The following is a 25,855-nucleotide window of genomic DNA, read 5'->3' as shown; positions in this document are numbered from 1 at the left end:
AGAACTATGTTTTTCTGATTTCATCATCAAGTCTATTTTTTACCTGCTTAATCTGTAATATGTCTATAAAGAGATCCCCAAAGAAGTTATAATTTTTCAGTACTATCACTTTTCAACATAATCAGAAGTACCCTATTTTTTTTCTCATTTTTAACCTTATTTTGACATTGAATAGATATGCTTTGGTCAATATTGTATTAACATTTTGAAATTGTGAAATGTCTCACTTTGAAATTGATTAGGTTTAATAAATAAAAATAGTCAAAAGTCTATCCCATAAGAAAGCAGTTGCAATGCTAAGAGGAATTTAAAAAAAAAAGGAAAGAGAAAAATAATTAAGGCATTTTCTGAGTTGTATCTTCCTGCTTTTTTTCTTTTGAAAAGTTCCTCTGGGCCCAGCTGCAGTCCACCGTACTTATCCAACAAATGAAATATCTCCCCTGAATCTACTTTTTCAGAACTATAAACAATTATGAAATTTAGCTGTTATAAAATGAATAGCTTAGAAACAATACAGGCTGATCTTGCCTAAAAAGAATGAAATTCTCTATCAGGGCACTAAATAGAGTGTTGAGGGAGGAAATTACATCTTAATAGAATTGAGTGAAAGATTATTTGGTATGTTTGGTGAGTGCATTTTGTTAATTAACAATGAAACAGAAAACAAACAACAAACAAAAAGATACAAACCAAAAAGCAGAGGATTCACACTGTCCCAAGACTGTTTACCTCTCTATATCTTTTCTTGCTTGTCTACATAAAACTTAGTGGGGTTTCCTGGTGGCTCAGATGGTAAAGAATCTGCTCACAATGCAGGAGACCTGGGTTCGAGACCTGGGTTCAATCCCTCGGTCAGGAAAATCCCCTGGAGAAGGGAATGGCAACCCACTCCAGTATTCTTGCCTGGAGAATTCCATGAACAGACGAGCCTGGTGGGCTACAGTCCGTGGGGTTGCAAAGAGTTGGACAGGACTAAACAATTAACACTACTACTACTAAGTAAAACTAGTTATGAATAATAGTTTTACAGGAATATTGTGCAAAAACATTCAAGCAGCTTGATCTCAAATTCTCACTCACTCTCTCTCTCTCTGCCTCTTTCTCTTTAACTTAGTACTTCACTCAGTCTTACTCTCTTTCTCCATTTTATCCTCCTTCCGATCTTCCCTCCCATCCCACACTGCCTTCTTCTTCCCTTTCTACTTTCCTATCCCTCTTCTCAAATGCAAAGCAAAATAATAAAAAGGTTAAAATAATTAATACCAATAGTTTCAACACTCTAGTAAAAATAATTATTATAGCACTAGTATTTACAAAAGTCTTAAAAGACCTAACTCATTTAAACCTCAAAATAACCCTATGAGGTAAGAATTCTTATTATATCAATTTAATTTTCCTTAACTACTTTCATTTCACTTCAGTTGCTCAGTCATGTCCAACTCTTTGTGACCCCATGGACTTCAGCATGCCAGCCTTCCCTGTCCATCATAAACTCCCAGAGATTGCTCAGACTAATGTCCATCAAGGTCGTGATGCCATACAACCATCTCATCCTCTGTTGCCCCCTTCTCCTCCTGCCCTCAATCTTTCCCAACATCAGGGTCTTTCAAATGAGTCAGCTCTTTGCATGAGGTGGCCAAAATCCTGGAGTTTCAGCTTCAACATCAGTCCTTCCAATGAACACCCAGGACTAATCTCCTTTAGGATGGACTGGTTGGATCTCCTTGCAGTCCAAAGGACTCTCAAGAATCTTCTCCAACACCACAGTTCTAAAGCATCAATTCTTCGGCACTCAGCCTTCTATATGGTTCAACTGTCACATCCATATATGATACTGGAAAAACCACAGCTTTGACCATATGGACATTAGTTGGCAAGTAATGTCTCTGCTTTTTAATATGCTGTCTAGGTTGCTCATAACTTTTCTTTCAAGGAACAAGTATCTTTTAATTTTGTGGTTGCAGTCACCATCTGCAGTGGTTGTGAAACCCAAGAAAATAAAGTCTGCCACTGTTTCCATATCTATTTGCCATGGAGTGATGGGACCAGATGCCATGATCTTAGTTTTTTGAGTGTTGAGTTTTAAGCCAACTTTTTCACTCTCCTCTTTCACCATACAAAAGTCTCTAATTCCTCTTCACTTTCTGCCATAAGGGTGGTGTCATCTGCATATCTGAGGTTATTGATATTTCTCCCAGTGATATTGATTCCAGCTTGTGCTTCATTCAGCCCAGCATTTTGCATGATGTAGTCTGCATATAAGTTAAATAAGCCGGGTGACAATATACAGCCTTGATGTACTCCTTTTCCAGTTTCGACTGGTCCTTTGTCCCATGTACAGTTCTAACTGTTGCTTCTTGACTGCATATTTCTCAGGAGACAGGTAAGATGGTCTGGTATTCCCATCTCTTTAAGAATTTTAAACAGTTTGTTGTGATCCACATAGTCAAAGGCTTTGGTATAGTCAATAAAGCAGAAGTAGATGTTTTTCTGGAACTTTCTTGCTTTTTCTGTGATCCAACGGATGTTGGCAATTTGATCTCTGCCTTTCCTAAATCCAGCTTGAACATCTGGAATTTCACCGTTCATGTACTGTTGAAGCCTTGCTTGGAGAATTTTGAGCATTACTTTGCTAGCATGTGAGAAGAGTGCAGTTGTGCAGTAGTTTGAACATTCTTTGCCATTGCCTTTCTTTGGGACTGGAGTGAAAATACCTTTTCCAGTCCTGTGACCGCTGCTGCACTTTCCAAATATGCTGGCATATTGAGTGCAGCAGTTTCATAGCATCATCTTTTAGGATATGAAATAGCTCAGCTGGAATTCCATCAACTCCACTAGCTTTGTTCATCGTGATGCTTCCTAAGGCCCACTTGTCTTTGCATTCCAGGATGTCTGGCCCTAGGTGAGAGATCACACCATCGTGGTTATCTGGTTCATGAAAATTTTTTTTTTTTTATATAGTTCTTCTGTGTATTCTTGCCACCTCTTCTTAATATCTTCTCCTTCTGTTAGGTCCATACCATTCTTCCTTTATTTTTTCTTTGATATCATTTAGCTCCAGGAATACAGTAACATGTCAAAAACTCTTTGCCACCTCACGGACTTTACAGTCCATGGAATTCTCTAGACCAGAATCCTGGAGTGTGTAGCCATTCCCCTCTCCAGAGGATCTTCCCAACCCAGGGATTGAACCCAGGTCTCCCACATTGCAGGCTGATTCTTTACCAGCTGAACCACTAAGGAAGCCCAAGAATACTGGAGTGGGTAGGCTATCCCTTCTCCAGCAAATCTTCCTGACCCAGGAATCAAATCAGGGTATCCTGCATTGCAGTCAGATTCTTTACCAGCGGAGCTACAAGGGAAGCCCCAACTCTTCTTTATCTACCACCATATCTCAATAATTTTTTAATGTATGAATGAAAGAATGAATATGCTTCATAGTGTTAGTTTGCAAACTTGATCTGGGAGATACTGGAGAAATATGTTTCTGTATATTTCTTGGGTATACATCCTGGGACTAGGTCTTATTGATGATTTTTCTGTTTTTATTAGGGATTTTTGGGTGGGCGGGTAACAGCAGCATCCATTAAAAACTACACAAGAAGTTACAACCAGCCGTGTGAAACCTAAATGATCAGTTTTGGAAACTAGCTGGCCCATAACAAAATTTGGCCTTCTTTCTATCTTCTTCGCCTTTACCTACATTTCAGCCAATAGATTAATTTAAGAAATGTATCTACCTATCTTTAGATTTTGCCTTTGCCAAGTGTTCAAATGTTAAATTTTAATAAGTTTCCATTTGTGATCATGTCACATATTTCCTTGAAAGGATAAGGTCATGAGAAGAAGTTTAATTCGATCACAAAACTGCATACTTTTCAGGATAAAAGATAAAGGCTAAGGAAAGAGTCCATTATGTTACAAGAAAGAAAGTAACCTTTGGACACAAAACAACCATTTTTAATGATTAAGGACAGAATTTACTATTAGAAGTATATTCAGAATAGTGACTTCATTTTAATTAGGAACTTCATTCATGCCCCAGCAAGCACTGTGAACTCATTAGAATATGTTAAGTTACAGTGTGGCATGGCAGGTGATGAAAAATGTAAGGGAGAATTAAAAAATAAATTGAGCTTAGAATATTAGAATATGTAAGTGATATTCATTTGGCAGTGAATTTGACATATACAGTTCCTTAGAAGAAGCAGAAGAAGAGAAAAATAAATATCTATCCAGGAATGATTGCTTTAAAATCTTGAATGCTTTAATTGCATGTGTCAAAACAGAAATATTTGACTATAAGCAAATGGGAAGTAAGAATTAGAATTCAAATATAGCCCCAAAGTTACTCTCATTAAAAAATTACATTCCAGTCATTAAAATTTAGATTAAAATTTTACTATTAAAATTGCACTTGACTGCCACTGTGGGAGTCTATTTTCTGCTTATTCATTTTGTTGGCATTCACAGAAGCTGCAAGAGTTCAGGGAGAGTAGAATTCAAGAATTCTAGAGGAAAACAAAAGTAAGAGACTACAGCTCAGTTTTGACAAAATGCTATTTAGCACTCTATACTGATTCACACCTGTAAGGAAGGATGTGCAGGTTTGATTCCTGGGTCAGGTTGCAAGAGTAGGACACAACTTAGTGACTAAACCACCACTACTACTGATTCACTTATGAATGGTCATGTCTAGTATAAGATTTAATAAGTTAAAGAATGACTTAAATAAAAAGTCTCTAATTCATATTTTCAGTCTTATGTAAATAGACATTCATTTGGTATTTTTTAAAAATAAAACACTGGATGTTAGCACTTTACTTTTCTATTTATTCAGTATGTACTTCCTTTGCAAAGCTGCTTGGAGCATTAGCTATCAGGATTAATGCTAAGGTCAGTTGCAGGATTCTAGCTAGTATGCATATTCCCAAGACTGATGCACTTAAATGATCTGGGAATTAGTGAGTAGTTTCTATCAAATAGACTGTTGGAAACAATCTGAAACAAGCATTAAGAACAGAGGTAAAGCACATAGTTGATGTTCAGTAGATGCTGTGCCAGACTGATTGAATATATCATCAAAGCTAGATCATGGAAAAAGAAAGCAATTAAGTCTATCTTCTCAGTAAAATGATTTTCAGCACAACCTTTTTTCTTTTGGATTTTGTTCTTTTAATCGCTTCAGGGTTAATACCTTCCCCATAATAATGATGCTGCTGGTCTTGCATCACAAAACCGTGATAGTTTGCGCTGTGAATCACTGAGAGTTGCTCTGAGTCACTGATAGGTGCTAGCTGTCTGTCGCAACAGTGAACTTAGTCAAAATAGGGAAATTTACAGGTTGTCAAATGTGAGAGGTCAAAGAAGGTCAAACTTGGTTTGAAAACTGTGCTAAAATTCTCTCAAGATTTAGACTACAAAAGGAAAGTCATATATTCACAGTAAACTTGCTAAAAGTCAAAATAATATTTAATAACATATCATGTACCAAATACTATAGTAAGTACTTAATCTCATTTTCTTCACAATGCAATGTCATATTAATCATTTTAATAAATTTTGTAACTGAAGAAAACGAGGCTTGAGGAGGTTAAATAACTTGCTCAAATTGGAGGGGGAAAAACATACTACTTAAAAAACAGAAACAGGATTTCAATCCTGGTGTATATACAAGGCCCATGATTTAAGTACTTACACTGCTGAAATGATTTCTTCCACTTTTAAAACATCAAACCATGGTAGGTATTGCTGCATTGTATTAGAGATACACATTGACAAACTAATTTACTCAAGGGTTTATTACTCCAGAGGAGCTCTCAAGTTCTATCTTCTTTCAGCATTTGCCATATATTCCATTATAGTTAGCTCACAAGAAAGTACTTTCTCCCATTCCCTCTTATGCTGAAGATTTTATATAGTTCTTTACATTTAACAGAAGGCTTCCCTCTCCTGCCCCATTCCAATGTTCTGTATTCTGTCTTGTATTCTTATTGTGTGTTTCCTTTGCTGGATGATAACAGGACCAAGGAAGAAAAGCCAAAGCAGTTCAGAACAATCTTCAGCTGCTACTTACAGTTTTCTTTTCCTTTTTATTATGGACACCGAAAGTGAAAATGTTAGTCTCTCAGTCTTGTCTGACTCTTTAAGACCCCATAGACTGTAGCCTGCCAGGCTCCTCTGTCCATGGAATTTTCCAGGCAAGAATACTGGAGTCATTCATTCCCTTCTCCTGGGGATCTTCCCCACCCAGGGATCGAACCCAGGTCTCCTGCATTGCAGGCAGATTTTTACCATCTGAGCCATCAGGGAAGCCCATTATGGGCACTAATTTGCTACAGATGTTAAGAGAAAAATCCAATCCACCTAGTTTTAAAAGGTGAGTTCAGCTCTTCAGAAAACCAGTGTTATTTGAAATCATAACTATAGAGAAGGTGTCTGTAAATGCATTTCCAAGTCTGGGCTACTGAGTGCACTTTTTTAAGGATTACCTATCAGTGAAATATCTCCAACACATCTATAATACAATTAACTTTGAGAATTTAGATGTCTGGCTCAGCCTAAGGCCATATATTTCCAAGAACCAAATTATTTCATAAAATTTCCATTCATACTATGAAATAGGTATACCATTTACAATTAGGCTCATTTGGGTAGACAATTTAAATAGTGGTGTTTTCATTTGATTTTTTTTTTTTTTTGCATTGTTCATTGAGGTAGGAGACAGTGCAAATAGAAGCAAGTTAAATTCTTAACTATTTTTCATGAAATCCTCGGCTCCTTGCTGTATTAACAGTTAGTAAAAATGACTTGGAATTTATTGTACTTCTATGTGTGGCATTCCAAAGTGAGCTGAAGTATGTTTCTCAATATGAGTAAATGTGTCTATGGGTTTTGCTACTGAGAAGTTGAAGCAAGAAGGCTAAGGGGGTCGGAAAATTCTGGAATATTCTCCTGTCTCTGAAAACAAACCACTGGTCTTGCCATTGCTAATTAAAGCATTTTACTGAGATCCTTCAAATTTTCTTGAATTAGAGGCCTCTCTTTTTTGCAACACTCTGGAGAATAGCACCTTTTCTTTTTCTGTTTTAAAATTTCAATAGCTTTTGAAGTTTTTAACTGGGTGCCTTGATAATAATGTTCTGAATTCATAGTACCTTTCAAGTGTACGTACTTTACGAATGATAATAGAAGGCTTATTCACCAAAGACTTTGCTATCTCACTAAAGCTGCTGGAGATTTAAATGGCAGGAGGCAGCCTGAAAATAACCTGGGAGGCCAAAGATGTGATCTCATATCTACTGAAAAAATGTCCTGGCAGTACCAGTGACCTCAAGAGGTCAAGAATTTTAGCTTTACATTTTTTTCAAAGGCTGCCTATGGCTCTCTAGGGCCCTCCTGGGGCAATGGTCTTTGTTCAGACAAAGTCAAGGATTTCATTAATTGAATCAGTAACACTACTTCTCTTCTCACCTGGGACTGTATCATAGTACCCTATCAGAGTTTAGACCTTCTTTATCTGTGAAATCTGACCCAGTCAGAGTATAAGAAAATTTTCCTTCAGGCAGAATTTGTAATACATAGGGACTCTATTCCTGCAGAATCTTATCAAATGCTACTTTTTTTTTTTTCTTTCTTTTTGGAGAGAATTTCTTGAATTTCTCCATAAGTATTATATAAGGTGTTGATTGTGAGAGAAATGAGTTTCCTTTCAAATATCTGTGTTTTCTACTTATACATAAATTTTAATTTATCAGGGTACCCTGAGAAGTTCAAATTATACATAGAACATACCTTGTATGAGATTCATTAATTTAAACTTGATCTCTCAAACTTGTAATATTATTTCTCATGATTTTAATTGTTCTTCAGCTAGTTGTTGTTGGTCACTAAGTCATGTCCAACTCTTTGCAACCCCATGGACTGTAGCCTACTAGGGTCCTTTGTCCATGGCAATTATACTGGAGTGGGTTGCCATTACGTTCTCTAGGGGATCTTCCCATCCCGGGGATTGAATTCACATCTGCTGCATTGGCACGCGGATCCTTTACTGCTGAACCATTAGGGAAGCCCCTCTTCATCTAGAGGTATAATCAAAATTATTTTTTCTAGGTACATAAAAATCCTATAAGAGACATATTTCTGAATTTGTAGTAACAAGATTCACATTATAATTTTTCAAATGAGAAAATGATAAACTAAAAGCCGAAATTTGTAATCATATGTAAATTTTCTTTTTAGCTCTGATGATGCCTTCAGTAAAGTCAATTTAAATTACCGCACAGAAAATGGTCTGTCTCTACTTCATTTATGTTGCATTTGTGGAGGTGAGTGCTTGGAACTCAATACTCTGTAAACTAGTTATATGGATACATGGTCAGTGATTTTAGCTGCTTTATAGTTTACAAGAGAATTCTATTCATACTCAGTTTTTTCTTTTGCTTTGCTTCAGGTGAATAAGTAACTAACTTCTAGGCAGATATTCCCATTGATTTAGCTCTGAATTTAAGTTTTATTGTGTTCCTACCTTGAATCCGGTATACTTGGAAATTTTTTTAAAGGCATTTTTTTTCAGTATCAGGCATGCTAGTCAGGGATTAGGTTAAATTCAGATGCACTTAAAGCATTCCTCAAAACATCATCAAGCAATTGCTTCACAATCTGCAGTGAAATATATAGAAGGTAATAAATGCCAAAGACAAAATCCCAAAGTGAAAATTGGTCAAGGTGAAGACTAAGTGAAATTCGGTTCATAACTTGTTCTGTTCCCTTCATTAATGTATCCCAAGCATCTAGGATGGTGCCTGGCATATAGTAGGTACTCAGTAAATTTACTGAATTAGTAAATGAATGCTTTTTTTGTTAATCCAAGCTAGTATGCTTTGGACTCAGTTTTTAAAAGAAAACTAATGTATAAGTATGGACTCTAAATATATCCCATCACCACTCCCCAAATAACATAGCTTCCCAAATTTGAACACACCTTTCCAACCTTAGTCATTTCCTCCATATTTCTCTGATCTAAATAAACTAATGATGTAGTGAGGTTCTGATTTCTATCTAAGCGTTTTCACAAATATTAAATCATTTACTAGGATGAACGCTTTTATGTTTTTACTTTTTAAAACATTATAAGAGCACCAAATAAAAATGTAGCATAAATTCATTAAAATACACAGCACTGATACAAAGTTTTATAAATGTAATGGCAGAAATTTTCACTAATAAGTAAGGTTGTTGATTAACTGAAAACTTAACAAATGGCCTGCAGAACAGCAGTCTGACATTTTCATACATTGGCATGATGTTTATCATTCCACTAAAGATTAACTTAAAGATTTTTAAGTCCCTTCGTCTATCTCCACAATTTGACTTTTCTCAATTTTTTTCTCTCTAAGGCAACAAGTCACATATTAGAACCCTTATGTTAAAAGGTCTCCGCCCATCTCGACTGACAAGAAATGGATTTACAGCCTTGCATTTGGCAGTTTACAAGGTACACAAGTTTTGTATTAGAACCAAAGATGATGGGCTTTGTTTTTTGTTTGATTTTTCAAATTAATGATCATGGAAATATGCAGGGTGATGAGAGCATTATGTTACTGGATAGACTTCTAGCTGCTTCTTTGTTGAGCAGATATCATCAGAACATATTCACTTTACAGCTTTCCATCTTTATCTTATTTAATTCTCACAAGAACTCTGGGAATAAATTATATTATTATCTCAAGGTTACATGGTTAGCTAGTGGTTAGCCAGAATTTAAGATCTGACAGCCTGGTTTTCTTGTCAGAGCTCCTTCCAAGGAGACCAAGCTGCCTCAATGTAAAAGATGATGAAGCTGCATTTGAGGATGAAAGAAGCACGTTGAAGCTGCATTTTTCTGTGTGTTTTCCTAATAAACAAAATATCTCTAGGGCTCCCTTTAGTTTCTTTTATCATATTTGTGCTTCAGTTTTGTTTTTTTTTTCCCTTTGCATCAGACCGTGGTTTTAACATAACTTCAGTACCTTTAAAAAAAAAAAGTGGATTGGATAAACTGGGATACTCAGTGGTGGGATAGATCCTTGACACTGTCATAAATATGAATTTATTCAGCATATAAATTAAACATAAAAGCTCATTTTCTGATTGTAGTAAGCATCTACTTATTCTGTACTTATTACAAGCTAAATATCTCACTAGGTTTTATATATATTATTTCTTTAACATTAAAATAACTTAGTGAGTTTCCTGTTAGTCCTTATTTTATGGAAAAGGAAATTGAAAATTAAAGTTGGATATCTAAACAGAGAAGCCTGGCATGCTGCTGTTCATGGGGTCGCAAAAAGTCGGACATGACTGAGCGATTGAACAACAACAAATGATTAGTATTAAGTACGGTTGGCTCTTATTGCATATATTGTTCTTTCTCAATGTCATATGAATCTGTAACAGGATTTTATTTCAGTTTTGTATGTGCAGGTGTGGTAGTGGCTCGGGCAGGGGGTGGAGGGGGCAGCTGTTTGCTTGTATCTGGATCACTTTCACTTTGCTCTGCAACCCTCCCCCAACCTTTAGAGAGTTTATCTCAAAGGTGTGGGGGGAAGAGCTGATATTCCCATGATTCACATTCACATATGTTCTTGTGATTCATCGTGCAAATGTTCTAATCCTCATCCTTTTTCAAGCTCAGTCAATGCTTAGACAGTTTATCCAATTCCTTCTGGAAGAGAGTTTCAGTAAGTGCTAAGTTGTCTTTAACACCAAAATCACTGCAGATGGTGACTGCAGCCATGAAATTAAAAGATGCTTACTCCTTGGAAGGAAAGTTATGACCAACCTAGACAGCATATTAAAAAGCAGAGACATTACTTTGTCAACAAAGGTCCATCTAGTCAAGGCTATGGTTTTTCCAGTGATCATGTATGGATGTGAGAGTTGGATTATAAAGAGAGCTGAGTGCAGAAGAATTGATGCTTTTGAATTGTGGTATTGGAGAAGACTCTTGAGAGTCCCTTGGAGTGCAAGGAGATCCAGCCAGTCCATCCTAAAGGAGATTAGTCCTGGGTGTTCATTGGAAGGACTGATGTTGAATCTGAAACTCCAGGATTTTGGCCACCTCATGCGAAGAGCTGACTCATTTGAAAGACCCTGATGTTGGGAAAGATCGAGGGCAGGAGGAGAAGGGGACGACAGAGGATGAGATGGTTGGATGGCATCACCAACTCAAGGGACATGGGTTTGGGTAGACTCCAGCAGTTGGTGATGGACAGGGAGGCCTGGCGTGCTATGGCTCATGGGGTTGCAGAGTCAGACATGACTGAGCGACTGAAATGAACTGAACTAAACTGAATCATCCTACAGAACTTGAATGAAGACTGAGTTGAGGGTATTGGAAACAGTGTCTGATACCAGCTTTTCTGCTAAATGGCAGGATGTGACAGTAGAAGTACTCCAAGGAATAGGAAGCTGGTGATGAACAGTCAAGTCAGTATTGTGCAACCCTGAATCTGACTATCTGGGAGAGTCTTTCTATATAAGACAGCATGACACAAACACCCAAACGGTTTCTGAATGATTTAGTACTACAATCTTAAGAAAATATATTTCTTTCCACCTCTGTTTATGAAACCTGAATTTCCATTTTTAGAGCTTCCCTTGCTCTAGTTGTTCTGTTTTCTTATATTTTGCCAAAGGATATATGGACTACAACTTTTCAATAACAAATTTAAACAAATTTAGAATCTTAGGACACAAAGTAGGCAAAAATTTTTAAGAAGCGATAATAGAATGCATGCCACCAGGGAAGTCCATTTATTTTTTAACAAAGATAAAAACAAATGAAATTTACCATTCCACTGTAAACATGGAAACAATATAGTCATTCATACTAATGTTGTAGTAAATGTAGTTCTAATTATATCTTCCCTGGACTATTGCAGTAGGCCTCTTGATTCATTTGGGGCTGTAGTTTTCTTCCCCCACATAATTTTTTATTCTATTTTACTATTATTTAAATAAAATGACTTCTAGACTATTACAAGAAATACTTTATCCAGATGAATTGTTCACAAATTGTCCCATCTCCATCATCAGTCTGTTCTTTCTCTGAATTATTTGAAAATAAATTGAAGACAACATTCCCCATAGCTACTAAAACCTATTGATATCTTTATTTCTGAAGAAAAAGGAAATTCACTTATATAATCACAATGCAATTATCAAAATCAGAAAATATAAATTGACACTGTACTGTTTATCTAATCTGTACTCCAAATTCAAATCTGGTCAGCTATTCCAATACTGTCATTTATAGCTATTGATTTTTAGTTTTGATTAGCGTTCTGTCCAGAATCATATGTTTCTTGTTTTCTTGTCTCTGTAATCTCCTTTAATCTGAAGGAGTTTCTCTGATTTGCTTTGCCTTTCTTGATCTGAGTATTTTTGATGTGTACAGAACAATAATTGGTATATGGTTCTTTTTATTTTTAGAAATGTTACAATTGAAATTTATTTTATTCTTAATACTCACAAAAAGAATGATTTAATTTTCAAATCATTTTATTGGCCACATTCAATTATACATCCTCCAATGCTGGGCCTGCCTCAGAGCTAAGTATTTTTCACAGGTGAGGGCATGTCTGCTTTCATTAGTAAGAACAGAGAAGATGATGAGCTTTTAAAAGCCATATGAATAGTTAGATGCCATACTTTTCTTTCTTTGTTTTTGTTTGGTTGTTTTTTTGAAGGAATCAGATTTATTGAGATATAATTTATGCACAATAAAACTCACAATTTTATGTGTAATAGTTGATGACTTTTGAAAATGTATATATTCATATATATCATTGTTATCATGATATAGGACTTTTCTATCATAGACAAAAGTCCCCTCATACCTTTATAAAATTAATTCCTTCCTCCATGTCACATGGCCTCTGGAAACCACTGATGCCTTTTCTACCCCTACAGTTTCCCCTTTTTAGGATTTTATATGAATGTAGTCCATTCAGTTTATTTCATTTTGTCTATCGTTTATCATAATGTTACTGTTGTGTGATCAGTAATTCATTTCTTTTATTGGAAAGTTGTATTCCCCTATAAGGATATACCACAGTTTAATAATCTACCTGTTGAAGGATTTACTGATAATTGTTTTTATTTTATTTTACTTTACAATACTGTATTGGTTTTGCCATACATCAACATGAATCTGCCATGGGTGTACACGTGTTCGCAATCCTGAACCCCCCTCCCACTCCCTCCCCATACCATCTCTCTGGGTCATCCCAGTGCACCAGCCCCAAGCATCCTATATCCTGCATTGAACCTAGCCTGCAATTTGTTTCTTATATAATATTATACATGTTTCAATGCCATTCTCCCAAATCATCCCACCCTCTCCCTCTCCCACAGAGTCCAAAAGACTGTTCTATACATCTGTGTCTCTTTTGGTGTCTCGCGTACAGGGTTATCGTTACCATCTTTCTAAATTCCATATATATGTGTTAGTATAGTGTGTTGGTGTTTTTCTTTCTGGCTTACTTCACTCTGTATAATCGGCTCCAGTTTCATCCACCTCATTAGAACTGATTCAAATGTGTTCTTTTTAATGGCTGAGTAATACTCCATTGTGTATATGTACCACAGCTTTCTTATCCATTCATCTGCTGATGGACATCTAGGTTGCTTTCATGTCCTGGCTATTATAAACAGTGCTGCAATGAACATTGGGGTACACGTGTCTCTTTCAATTCTGGTTTCCTTGGTGTGTATGCCCAGCAGTGGGATTGCAGTTCTATTTGCAGTTTTTTTAAGGAATCTCCACACTGTTCTCCATAGTGGCTGTCCTAGTTTGCATTCCCACCAACAGTGTAAGAAGGTTCCCTTTTCTCCACACCCTCTCCAGCATTTATTGCTTGTAGACTTTTGGATCACTGCCATATTGGCTGGCGTGAAATGGTACCTTATTGTGGTTTTGATTTGCATTTCTCTGATAATGAGTGATGTTGAGCATCTTTTCATGCATTTGTTAGCCATCTGTATGTCTTCTTTGGAGAAATGCCTATTTAGTTCTTTGGCCCCTTTTTTGACTGGGTCATTTATTTTTCTGGAATTGAGCTGCATGAGTTGCTTGTATATTTTTGAGATTAGTTGTTTGTCAGTTGCTTCATTTGCTATTATTTTCTCCCATTCTGAAGGCTGTCTTTTCACCTTGCTTATAGTTTCCTTTGTTGTGCAGAAGCTTTTAATTTTAATTAGGTCCCATTTGTTTATTTTTGCTTTTATTTCCAGTATTCTGGGAGGTGGGTCATAGAGGATCCTGCTGTGATTTATGTCAGAGAGTGTTTTGCCTATGTTCTCCTCTAAGAGTTTTATAGTTTGTGGTATTATGTTTAGATCTTCAATCCATTTTGAGTTTATTTTTGTGTATGGTGTTAGAAAGTGATCTAGTTTCATTCTTTTACAAGTGGTTGACCAGTTTTCCCAAGTTTTAATACCATTTATTTGCCATCACCCATGTGATATTAATCTACTAAGAATTATTCATTTCAGATGTAATTTTCAGTTTCAGAATTTCCACTTAGTGTTAAAATATAATTTCAAATTCTCTGCTATGGTTACACTTCTTTTCATTTATGTTTCCATCAGTTAAGTTCAGTTGCTAAGTCATGTTCAACACTTCGCGACCACATGAGGACACTAGGATTCCCTGTCCATCACCAGCTCTCAGAGCTTGCTCAAACTCATATCCATCGTGTCAGTGATGCCATCCAACCATTTCATCCTCTGGCATCCCCTTCTCCCGCCTTCAATCTTTCCCAGTATCAGGGTCTTTTCCAATCAGTCGATCCTTTGCATCAGATGGCCAAGTATTGTATTGGAGTTTTGGCATCAACATCAGTCCTTCCAGTGAATATTCAGGACTGATTTCCTTTAGGATTGACTGCTTGGATCTCCTTTCAGTCCAAGGAACTCTCAAGAATCTTCTCTGACACCACAGTTCAAAAGTATCAATTCTTTGGTGCTCAGCTTTCTTTATAGTCCAACTGTCACACCCATACGTGACTACTGGAAAAACCATAACTTTGAACAGACAGACCTCTGTTGGTAAAGTAATGTCTCTGCTTTTTAATATGCTATCTAGGTTGGTCATAGCTCTTCTTCCAAGGAACAAGCGTCCTTTAATTTCATGGCTGCAGTTACCATCTGCAGTGATTTTGGAGCCCCCCAAAATAAGTCTCTCACTGTTTCCATAGTTTCCCCATCTATTTGCCATGAACTGAGGGGACTGGATGCCATGATATTAGTTTTCTGAATGTTGAATTTTAAGCCAACTTTTTCACTCTCCTCTTTCACTTTCATCAAGAGGCTCTTTAGTTCTTCGTTTTCTGCCATAAGGATGGTGTCATCTGCATATCTGAGGTTATTGACATTTCTCCCAGTAATCTTGATTCCAGCTTGTGCTTCATCCAGCCCCAGCGTTTCTCATGATGTACTCTGCATATAAGTTAAATAAGCCGGGTGACAATATACAGCCTTCGTGCACTCCTTTCCCCATTTGGGAAATATGTTTCCATATTTTCATTTAAATTCTTGAGCTTTTCATTAGTGGCTGTTTTAAATGCTTTATATATTGTTTCTAATACCTGGATTATTGCAGTGTTTGTTATATTGAATGCTTTTTCTGTTGACTACGTATTACATTTTTTGTTTTCCTTATGTACCAATTTTGATTACATGTTAGACATGTGTATTGATTGTTGCAAGAAATCTTCATTATGCCATCTTCCCTTAAAGATGTTGAGTTTGTTTTGTTTCTGGCAGTTAGTTTATGTTGGTGGATTCATGTTTTATAGTTAGTCTTGATTTGAGAACGACCTATAAATATGGTTCTTATTTCTAAGGCCTGGATTTGTAGTATCTCACCTGAATGCCCAAGAGACTTGATAATATTCCACACTTCTGGCTGAGTGAAACTCTAAAATCTCCTAGCACTACCATAACCTCTGATTCGCTTACCATTCACCTTTTGGTCATAAATCAAGTGGTGATTCCTACATCCTAGATTCTTTCTCTGAAGCCCAACTGAAGAACCTATATTGAATCTCCATGCAGACTTCTACAGTCCTCTCTCCGTGCAACTTCTTTTTCTCTTCAGTTTCCCTGTTCCTCAAATTACAGCCATTTTATAATCTTTGAACTCACTCACTCATGTTCAGTCATGTCCAACTCTGCAACCTTATAGACTGTAGTCCCACCAGGCTCCTCTATCCTTGGGATTTTCTAGGCAAGAATATGGAAGCGAGTTGTGATTGCATCCTCCACGGGATGTTCCCAACCCAGGAACCGTACCTGGGTCTCCTGCAATCCTTGCATTGGTAGGTGGATTCTTTACCACTGAGTCACCTGGGAAACCCATAATCCTGTAAACCTGATCTTTAGTCTCAACTCAGTAAATCTACCTTTCTACCGTCTCTTCTGTTACAGGCAGAAAGCCAGGGAGATCATGGAATATTGTGGAGGCTTACTTTGTATCTTTTCCATCTCCCAAGTTCCTTTTTCATGTTCTTTATTGCCTGAGAACAGTTGTGTCTTATATTTTGTTCCATTTTATACATTTGACCTGTCAATAGGGAAAATCCATACAGGTTACACTGTCATGATCACATATATTTTTAGGTTGCCTCTAAAATGATCTCAAGTAAACCTGGAATGTTAGGTCCATGAATCAAGGTAAATTAGAAGTGGTCAAGCAGGAGATGGGAAGAGTGAACATTGACATTTTGGGAATCAGTGAACTAAAATGGACTAGAATGGGTGAATTTAATTCAGATGACCATTATATGTCCTACTGTGGGCAAGAATCCCTTAGAAGAAGTGGAGTAGCCCTCATAGTTAACAAATGAGTCAAAATGCAGTACTTAGGTGCAATTGCAAAAACGACAGAATGATCTCTGTTCATTTCCAAGGCAAACAATTCAATATCACAGTAATCCAAGTCTGTGCCCAAAACAGTAATGCTAAAGAAGCTGAATGGTTCTATGAAGACCTACAAAACCTTCTAGAACTAACACCCCAAAAAGATGTCCTTTTCATCATTAGGGACTTGAATGCAAAAGTAGGAGATGAAGAGATATCTGGAGTAACAGGCAAATTTGGCCTTGGAGTACAAAACAAAACAGGGCAAAGGCTAACAGAGTTTTGCCAAGAGAACGCACTGATCATAGCAAACACCCTCTTCCAACAACACAAGAGAAGACTCTACACATGGACATCACTGGATGGTCAGTACCAAAATCAGATTGATTATATTCTTTGCAGCCAAAGATGAAGAAGCTCTATACAGTCAGCAAAAACAAGACTGGGAGCTGACCGTGGTGACTCAGATCATGAACTCCTTATTGCCAAATTCAGACTGAAATTGAAGAAAGTAGGGAAAACCACTCAAGTATGACCTAAATCAAATCTCTTATGATTATACTGTGGAAGTGACAAACATATTCAAAGGATTAGATCTGATGGCCACCCATAGCCTGTATAATAAAATTCAAACTCCTAAATTAGATATTCAAGATCCCTTAGTTCACCATTTTGCTGATTTCAATTTCCAGACTCTTTTCTTGCATTCTCTGAACTTCCAAAATTAATGGCTTTCAAATGTAATGGGGGTAACTACAGGTTTAAAATGAATATTTCCCTCTCCACATCACCATAATCTAATTTGGTACATCTAATATAAGCTGAGAATATAATTTTCTTTAGCAAAGAGTTAAAGCAGTTTTGATGCAAGCAGTCAAAGGCTACATGTTGAGGATTTTAGTTCAAGTCTTGCAATTCAAATTGTGGTCCGAGAATCAGCTGCATCTGCCTCAAATGAGAGATTTGGGGGAATGAAGAATCTTACTCCCTATTCAGCTGGGATGTACTTTTCCTAAAGAAAAGAAAAATCCCACATAACAGGTTTATGAGTTAAAGTTTGAAAAACACTATTTTAGATTACTCCATTCTTTAGATTATGTACTTTCATACCTGTGTTTTTATTGTTGTTATTTCTTCTGCTTGAATATCTTTTTTTATTTCTTTTCCTGATATAAAAGTATTATTTGTGTAAAAACAAGAAAATTTAGCCTTCTTGAGCTTTCTCAAACAGACGTTACTGTATTCTCTTTTGGGTTTCAGTTACAAATTCGTGTTTTTGTTTTTTTTTTTAATCACAGCCCTTGTAATTATTAATTTGTTTATTTCGCATGTAAACTTTGAGCATTGGTCTTTTTGTTTGTTTGTTTCCTCAATGTGTACAAATTGTGAAGATCCTTTATAAATACTTTTGAGGAATTAATGGGTACTCAAACATTAGTACAAACAATGCTTGATATTTATTTATTCAATAATGTACCTTAATAAATACTGCCAGCTTAAAAGCTACACTATTCTTGTAAATATATCAGTTCTGAGACTTAACAGTGTATATCTTAGACAAATTGCCCTCTTTCTCTGTATCTCTGAAATGGAGGAAATATAATTTCTGATTTCATTGAGTGGTTTACAGCTTTAAAAAGGAAAAATCATATGCAGTATGACATGCAGCAAAATACCTAGTATATAGTAAGTATTTAATAAAAGCTAATTATTATTGTTGAACTTTTATTTCAAAAACATTTACTAGAGACATACTATGTCATTCATACTGTTCAGGGGTTCTCAAGGCAAGAATACTGAAGTGATTTGCCCTTCCCTTCTCCAGTGGACCACGTTTTGTCTGCCTCCTGAGAAATCTGTATGCAGGTCAAGAAGCAACACTTACAACTGGACATGTAACAACAGACTGGTTCCAAATCGGGAAAGAAGTATGACAAGGCTGTATATTGACACTCAGCTTATTTAACTTATGTTTAGAGTACATCATGTGAAATGCCAGGCTGGATGAAGCACAAACTGGAATCAAGATTGCTGGGAGACATACCAATAACCTCAGATACGCATTTGATACCATCCTTTAAATGCACATTTAAAAAAGTGAAGAAGAACTAAAGAACCTCTTGATGAAACTGAAAGAGGAGAGTGAAAAAGTTGGCTTAAAACTCAACATTCAGAAAACTAAGATCATGAATCCAGTCCCCTCCCTTCATGGCGATGGGGAAACAATGGAAACAGTGAGAGACTTATTTTGGGGGGCTCCAGAATCACTGCAGATGGTGACTGCAGCCATGAAATTAAAAGACGCTTGCTCCTTGGAAGATGAGCTATGACCAACCTAGACAGCATATTAAAAAGCAGAGACATTACTTTACCAACAGAGGTCTGTCTGTTCAAAGTTATGGTTTTTCCAGTAGTCATGTATGGTTGTGACAGTTGGACTATAAAGAAAGCTGAGCCCTGAAAAATTTATGCTTTTGAACTGCGATGTATTTTCATCACACTGAAAGCTTTAATAAATCATATCTTTTCTGAAGATATATTCAGAATTATTTCAAAAAAGCCATGAAAGTATGAACTTTCATGAGCAGTTATTATCATACAATTAGGTCAGTCATGGGACCAGTACATTAATATGAATATATAAACTTATACTTGTAAGGATATGGTATGTACTCACATCTCTACATACTTATACCATTTTTTACTCATTAAAATTACATATGATATATACAAGAGGCTTGCACATGAAAAGCAAAATTTTTCTAGTAGAAAGGTGCTTGGCAGTAGATGTAACATATCTTACCCAGGACACCTAAGTTGAAATTCCAGATTGGTTTTGATTTAAATGCACATTTAAAGAAAACATTCTATGTTATGGTGTGCTGGTTTAGTTCTTGGGTAGCAGACCTGAAAATCATCTGGAAGTATAAGAAATTTATGAGGAAGTGACATTTCAAAAGGAAAAAGAAGGGGGGCAGTCCTAAGATGGCAGAGGAATAGGATGGGGAGACCAGTTTCTCCCCCACAAATTCATCAAAAGAACATTTGAATGCTGGGTAAATTCCACAAAACAACTTCTGAATGCCAGCAGAGGACATCAGGTACCCAGAAAAGCAGCCCATTGTCTTCAAAAGGAGATTGAGAAGTCTTGAGGCTACTGTAAGAATAAGACTGAAAACCAGAGACAGGAGGCTTAAACCCAAATCCTGAGAACACCAGAGAACTCCTGATTTCAGGGAACATTAATTGACAGGAGCTCATCCAAAAGCCTCCATACCTACACTGAAACCAAGCTTCACCCAAGGGCCAACAAGCTCCAGAGCAAGACATACCACACAAATTCTCCACTAATGCAGGAATATAGCCCTGAGCTTCAATATACAGGCTGCCCAAAGTCACTCCAAACCCACTGACATCTCATAACTCATTACTGGACACTTCATTACACTCCAGAGAGAAGAAATCCAGCTCGACCCACCAGAACACCCACACAAGCTTCCCTAACCAGGAAACCTTGACAAGCCACCTGTCCAACCCAACCGACAGTGAGAAAACTCCACAAAAGAGAACTCCACAAACTGCCAGAATATGGAAAGGCAACCCAAAACACAGCAATCTAAACAAGATGAAATGGCAGAGAAATACTCAGGGGTAAAGGAACAGGTTAAATGCCCACCAAACCAAACAAAAGAGGAAGGGAGAGGGAATCTACCTGATAAAGAATTCTGAATAATGATAGTGAAAATGATCCAAAATCTTGAAAACAAAATGGAGTTACAGATAAATAGCCTGGAGACAAGGATTGAGAAGATGCAAAAAAAGGTTTAACAAGGACCTAGAAGAAATAGAAAAGAGTCAACATATAATGAATAATGCAATAAATGAGTTCAAAAACACTCTGGAGTGAACCAAAAATAGAATAATGGAGGCACAAGATAGGATAAGTGAGGTAGGAGATAGAATGGTAGAAATAAATGAAACAGAGAGGAAAAAATAAAAAGGAATTAAAAGAAATGAGGACAATCTGAGAGACCTCCAGGACAGTGTTAAATGCCCCAACATTCGAATCATAGGAGTCCCAGAAGAAGACAAAAAGAAAGACCATGAGAAAGTACTTGAGGAGATAATAGTTGAAAACTTCCCTAAAATGGGGAAGGAAATAATCACCCAAGTCCAAGAAACCCAGAGAGTCCCAAACAGGATGAACCCAAGGCAAAACCCAAGACACATAGTAATCAAATTAACAGAGATCAAACACAAAGAACAAATATTAAAAGCAGCAAGGGAAAAACAACAAATAACACACAAGGGGATTCCCATAAGGATAACAGCTGATCTTTCAATAGAAACTCTTCAGGCCAGGAGGAAATGGCAGGACATACTTAAAGTGATGAAAGAAAATAACCTACAGCCCAGATTACTGTACCCAGCAAGGATCTCATTCAAATATGAAGGAGAAATCGAAAGCTTTATAGACAAGCAAAAGCTGAGAGAATTCAGCACCACCAAACCAGCTCTCCAACAAATGCTAAAGGATCTTCTCTAGACAGGAAACACAAAAAGGGTGTATAAATCAAACCAAAAACAATAAAGTAAATGGCAATGGGATCATACTTATCAATAATTACCTTAAACATAAATGGGTTGAATACCACAACCAAAAGACAAAGACTGGCTGAATGGATACAAAAACAAGACCCCTATATATGTTGTCTACAAGAGACCCGCCTCAAAACAAGGGACACATACAGACTGAAAGTGAAGGGCTGGAAAAAGAAATTCCATGCAAATGGAGACCAAAAGAGCAGGAGTAGCAATACTCATATCAGATAAAATAGACTTTAAAACAAAGGCTGTGAAAAGAGACAAAGAAGGACACTACATAATGATCAAAGGATCAATCCAAGAAGAAGATATAACAATTTTATATGCACCCAGCATAGGAGCACTGCAGTATGTAAGATGAATGCTAACAAGTATGAAAGGGGAAATCAACAATAACACAATAATAGTGGGAGACTTTAATACCCCACTCACACCTAGGGATAGAGCAACTAAACAGAAAATTAACAAGGAAACACAAACTTTAAATGATACAATAGATCAGTTAGACCTACCTGATATCTATAAGACATTTCACCCCAAAACAATGAATTTCACCCTTTTTCTCAAGCGCACACGGGAACCTTCTCCAGGATAGATCACATCCTGGGCCATAAATCTAGCCTTTGTAAATTTTTAAAAAATGAAATCATTCCAAGCATCTTTTCTGACCACAATGCAGTAAGATTAGATCTCCATTACTGGAGAAAAACCATTTAAAAATTCCAACATATGGAGGCTGAACAACACACTGCTGAATAACTAACAAATCACAGAAAAAATAAAAAAAGAAATCAAAATATGCCTAGAAATGAATGAAAATGAAAACACAACAACCCAAAACCTGTGGGACACTGTAAAAGCAGTGCCAAGGGGAAGGTTCATAGCAATACCAGCATACCTCAAGAAACAAGAAAAAAGTCAAATAAATAACCTAACTACACCTAAAAAACTAGAAAAGCAAGAAATGAAGAACCCCAGGGTTAGTAGAAGGAAAGAAATCTTAAAAATTAGGGCAGAAATAAAGGCAAAAGAAACAAAAGGGACCAAGCAAAAATCAACAAAGCCAAAAGCTGGTTCTTTGAAAAGACAAATAAAATTGACAAACCATTAGCCAGACTCATCAAGAAACAAAGGGATAAAAATCAAATCAATAAAATTAGAAATGAAAATGGAGAGATCACAACAGACAACACAGAAATACAAAGGATCATTAGATACTACTATCAGCAATTATATGCCAATAAAATGGACAACCTGGAAGAAATGGACAAATTCTTAGAAAAGTACAACTTTCCAAAACTGAACCAGGAAGAAACAGAAAATCTTAACAGACCCATCACAAGCATGGAAATTGAAATTGTTATCAGAAATCTTCCAGCAAACAAAAGCCCAGGTCCAGACGGCTTCACAGCTGAATTCTACCTAAAATTTAGAGAAGAGCTAACACCTATCCTACTCAAAGTCTTCCAGAAAATTGCAGAGGAAGGTAAACTTCTAAACTCATTCTATGAGGCCACCATCACCCTAATACCAAAACCTGACAAAGGTGACACAAAAAAAGAAAACTACAGGCCAATATCACTGATGAACATAGATGCAAAAATCCTTAACAAAATTCTAGCAAACAGAATCCAGCAAGACATTAAAAAGATCATACGCCATGACCAAGTGGACTTTATCCCAAGGATGCAAGGATTCTTCAATATCCACAAATCAATCAATGTAATACACCACATTAACAAATTGGAAAATAAAAGCCATATGATTATCTCAATAGATTCAGAGAAAGCCTTTGACAAAATTCAACATCCATTTATGATAAAAACTCTCCAGAAGCAGAAATAGAAGGAACATACCTCAACATAATAAAAGCTATATATGACAAACCCACAGCAAACATTATCCTAAATGGTGAAAAATTGAAAGCATTTCCCCTAAAGTCAGGTACAAGACAAGGGTGCCCACTTTCACCACTACTATTCAACATAGTTTTGGAAGTTTTGGCCACAGAACTCAGAGCAGAAAAAGAAAAGGAATCCAAATTGAAAAAGAAGAAGTAAAACTCTCACTGTTTGCAGATGACATGATCCTCTACATAGAAAACCCAAAAGACTCCAGCAGAAAATTACTAGAGCTAATGAATGAATAAAGTTGCAAGATATAAAATTAACACACAGAAATGCCTTGCATTTCTATACACTAATAATGAGAAAATAGAGAAATTAAGGAAACAATTGCATTCACCATTACAATGAAAAGAATAAAATACTTAGGAATATATCTACCTAAATACCTATATATAGAAAACTATAAAACACTGGTGAAAGAAATCAAAGAGGACACTAATTGATGGAGAAATATACCGTGTTCATGGATCGAAAGAATCAATATAGTGAAAATGAGTATATTACCCCAAAGCAATCTATAGATTCAATGCAATCCCTATCAAGCTACCAGTGGTATTTTTCACAAAGCTAGAACAAATAATTTCAAAATTTGTATGGAAGTACAGAAAACCTCAAATTAGCCAAAGCAATCTTGAGAAAGAAGAATGGAACTGGAGAAATCAACCTGCCTGACCTCAGGCTCTACTACAAAGCCACAGTCATCAAGACAGTATGGTACAGGCACAAAGACAGAAATATAGATCAATGGAACAAAATAGAAAGCCCAGAAATAAATCCACACACCTACAGACACCTTATCTTTGACAAAGGAGGCAAGAATATACAATGGATTAAAGACAATCTCTTTAACAAGTGGTGCTGGGAAAACTGGTCAACCACTTGTAAAAGAATGAAACTAGATCACTTTCTAACACCACATACAAAAATAAACTCAAAATGGATTAAAGATCTAAATGTAAGACCAGAAACTAGAAAACTCCTAGAGGAGAACATAGGCAAAACACTCTCCGACAAATATCACAGCAGGATGCTCTATGAGGGGCAATATTCCTCTCAGAATATTGGAAATAAAAGCAAAAATCAACAAATGGGATCTAATTAAAATTAAAAGCTTCTGCACAACAAAGGAAACTATAAGCAAGGTGAAAAAGCCTTCAGAATGGGAGAAAATAATAGCAAATGAAGCAACTGACAAAGAATTAATCTCAAAAATATACAAGCAACTCATGCAGCTCAATTCCAGAAAAATAAATGACCCAATCAAAAAAGGGGCCAAAAAACTAAACAGACATTTCTCCAAAGAAGACATACAGATGGCTAACAAACACATGAAAAGATGCTCAACATCACTCATTATCAGAGAAATGCAAATCAAAACCACAATGAGGTACCATTTCACACCAGTCAGAATGGCTGCAATCCAAAAGTCTACAAGCAATAAATGCTGGAGAGGGTGTGGAGAAAAGGGAACCCTCTTACACTGTTGGTGAGAATGCAAACTAGTACAGCCACTATGGAGAACAGTGTGGAGATTCCTTAAAAAACTGGATATAGAACTGCCTTATGACCCAGCAATCCCACTGCTGGGCATACACACCAAAGAAACCAGAATTGAAAGAGACACGTGTACCCCAATGTTCATTGCAGCACTGTTTATAATAGCCAGGACATGGAAGCAACCTAGATGTCCATCAGCAGATGAATGGATAAGAAAGCTGTGGTACATATACACAATGGAGTATTACTCAGCCATTAAAAAGAACATATTTGAATCAGTTCTAATGAGGTGAATGAAACTGGAGCCTATTATACAGAGAGAGTGAAGTAAGCCAGAAATAAAACCACCAATATAGTATACTAATGCATATATATGGAATTTAGAAAGATGGTAATGATAACCCTGTATGTGAGACAGCAAAAGAGACACAGATGTATAGAACAGTCTTTTGAACTCTGTGGAAGAGGTGAGGGTGGGATGATTTCAGAGAATGGCATCGAAACATGTATATTATCATATGTGAAATGAATCGCCAGTCCAGGTTCGATGCATGATACAGGATGCTTGGGGCTGGTGCCCTGGGATGACCCAGAAGGGTGGTATGGGGAGGGAAGAGGAGGGGGGTTCAGGATGGGGAACACATGTACACCCGTGGTGGATTCATGTCAATATATGGCAAAACCAATACAATATTTTAAAGTAATTAGCCTCCAATAAAAATAAATAAATTTATACTAAAAACAAGCAAACAACAACAACAACAAATAAATAAATAAATAAAATGAAAATGATTAGGCTTCCACCTACTAAATCTGAAACTCTGGTGGTGGAGTCAAGCCAGTTGTGTTTTAATAAGCCCTCAGTGCATCTGATGCACACTCAAATTTAGCCCATGGAGTAGCAACGATGGAAGCCACATCACTCCATATAATTTAAACAA

The 25,855-nt window shown here is 36.6% G+C and overlaps 1 protein-coding gene across 1 annotated transcript in view; it reads left to right on the top strand.

The window, feature by feature from the left end:
- LOC120861099 (serine/threonine-protein kinase TNNI3K-like) overlaps positions 1 to 25,855 on the top strand; it is a 329,844-nt gene that overhangs the window by 5,645 nt on the left and 298,344 nt on the right. The window contains exons 3-4 of the mRNA XM_040236762.1: positions 8,242 to 8,327; positions 9,399 to 9,496. Coding sequence (XP_040092696.1) covers positions 8,242 to 8,327; positions 9,399 to 9,496 — 184 coding nt within the window. The remainder of the gene's footprint in view (positions 1 to 8,241; positions 8,328 to 9,398; positions 9,497 to 25,855) is intronic.

The sequence above is a fragment of the Oryx dammah genome, unplaced genomic scaffold (genome assembly GCF_014754425.2).
Source record: "Oryx dammah isolate SB20612 unplaced genomic scaffold, SCBI_Odam_1.1 HiC_scaffold_11227, whole genome shotgun sequence".
Taxonomy (NCBI): domain Eukaryota; kingdom Metazoa; phylum Chordata; class Mammalia; order Artiodactyla; family Bovidae; genus Oryx; species Oryx dammah.
The sequence above is the reverse complement of the archived record's forward strand: the minus strand, read 5'-3'. Positions and strand labels throughout refer to the sequence as shown.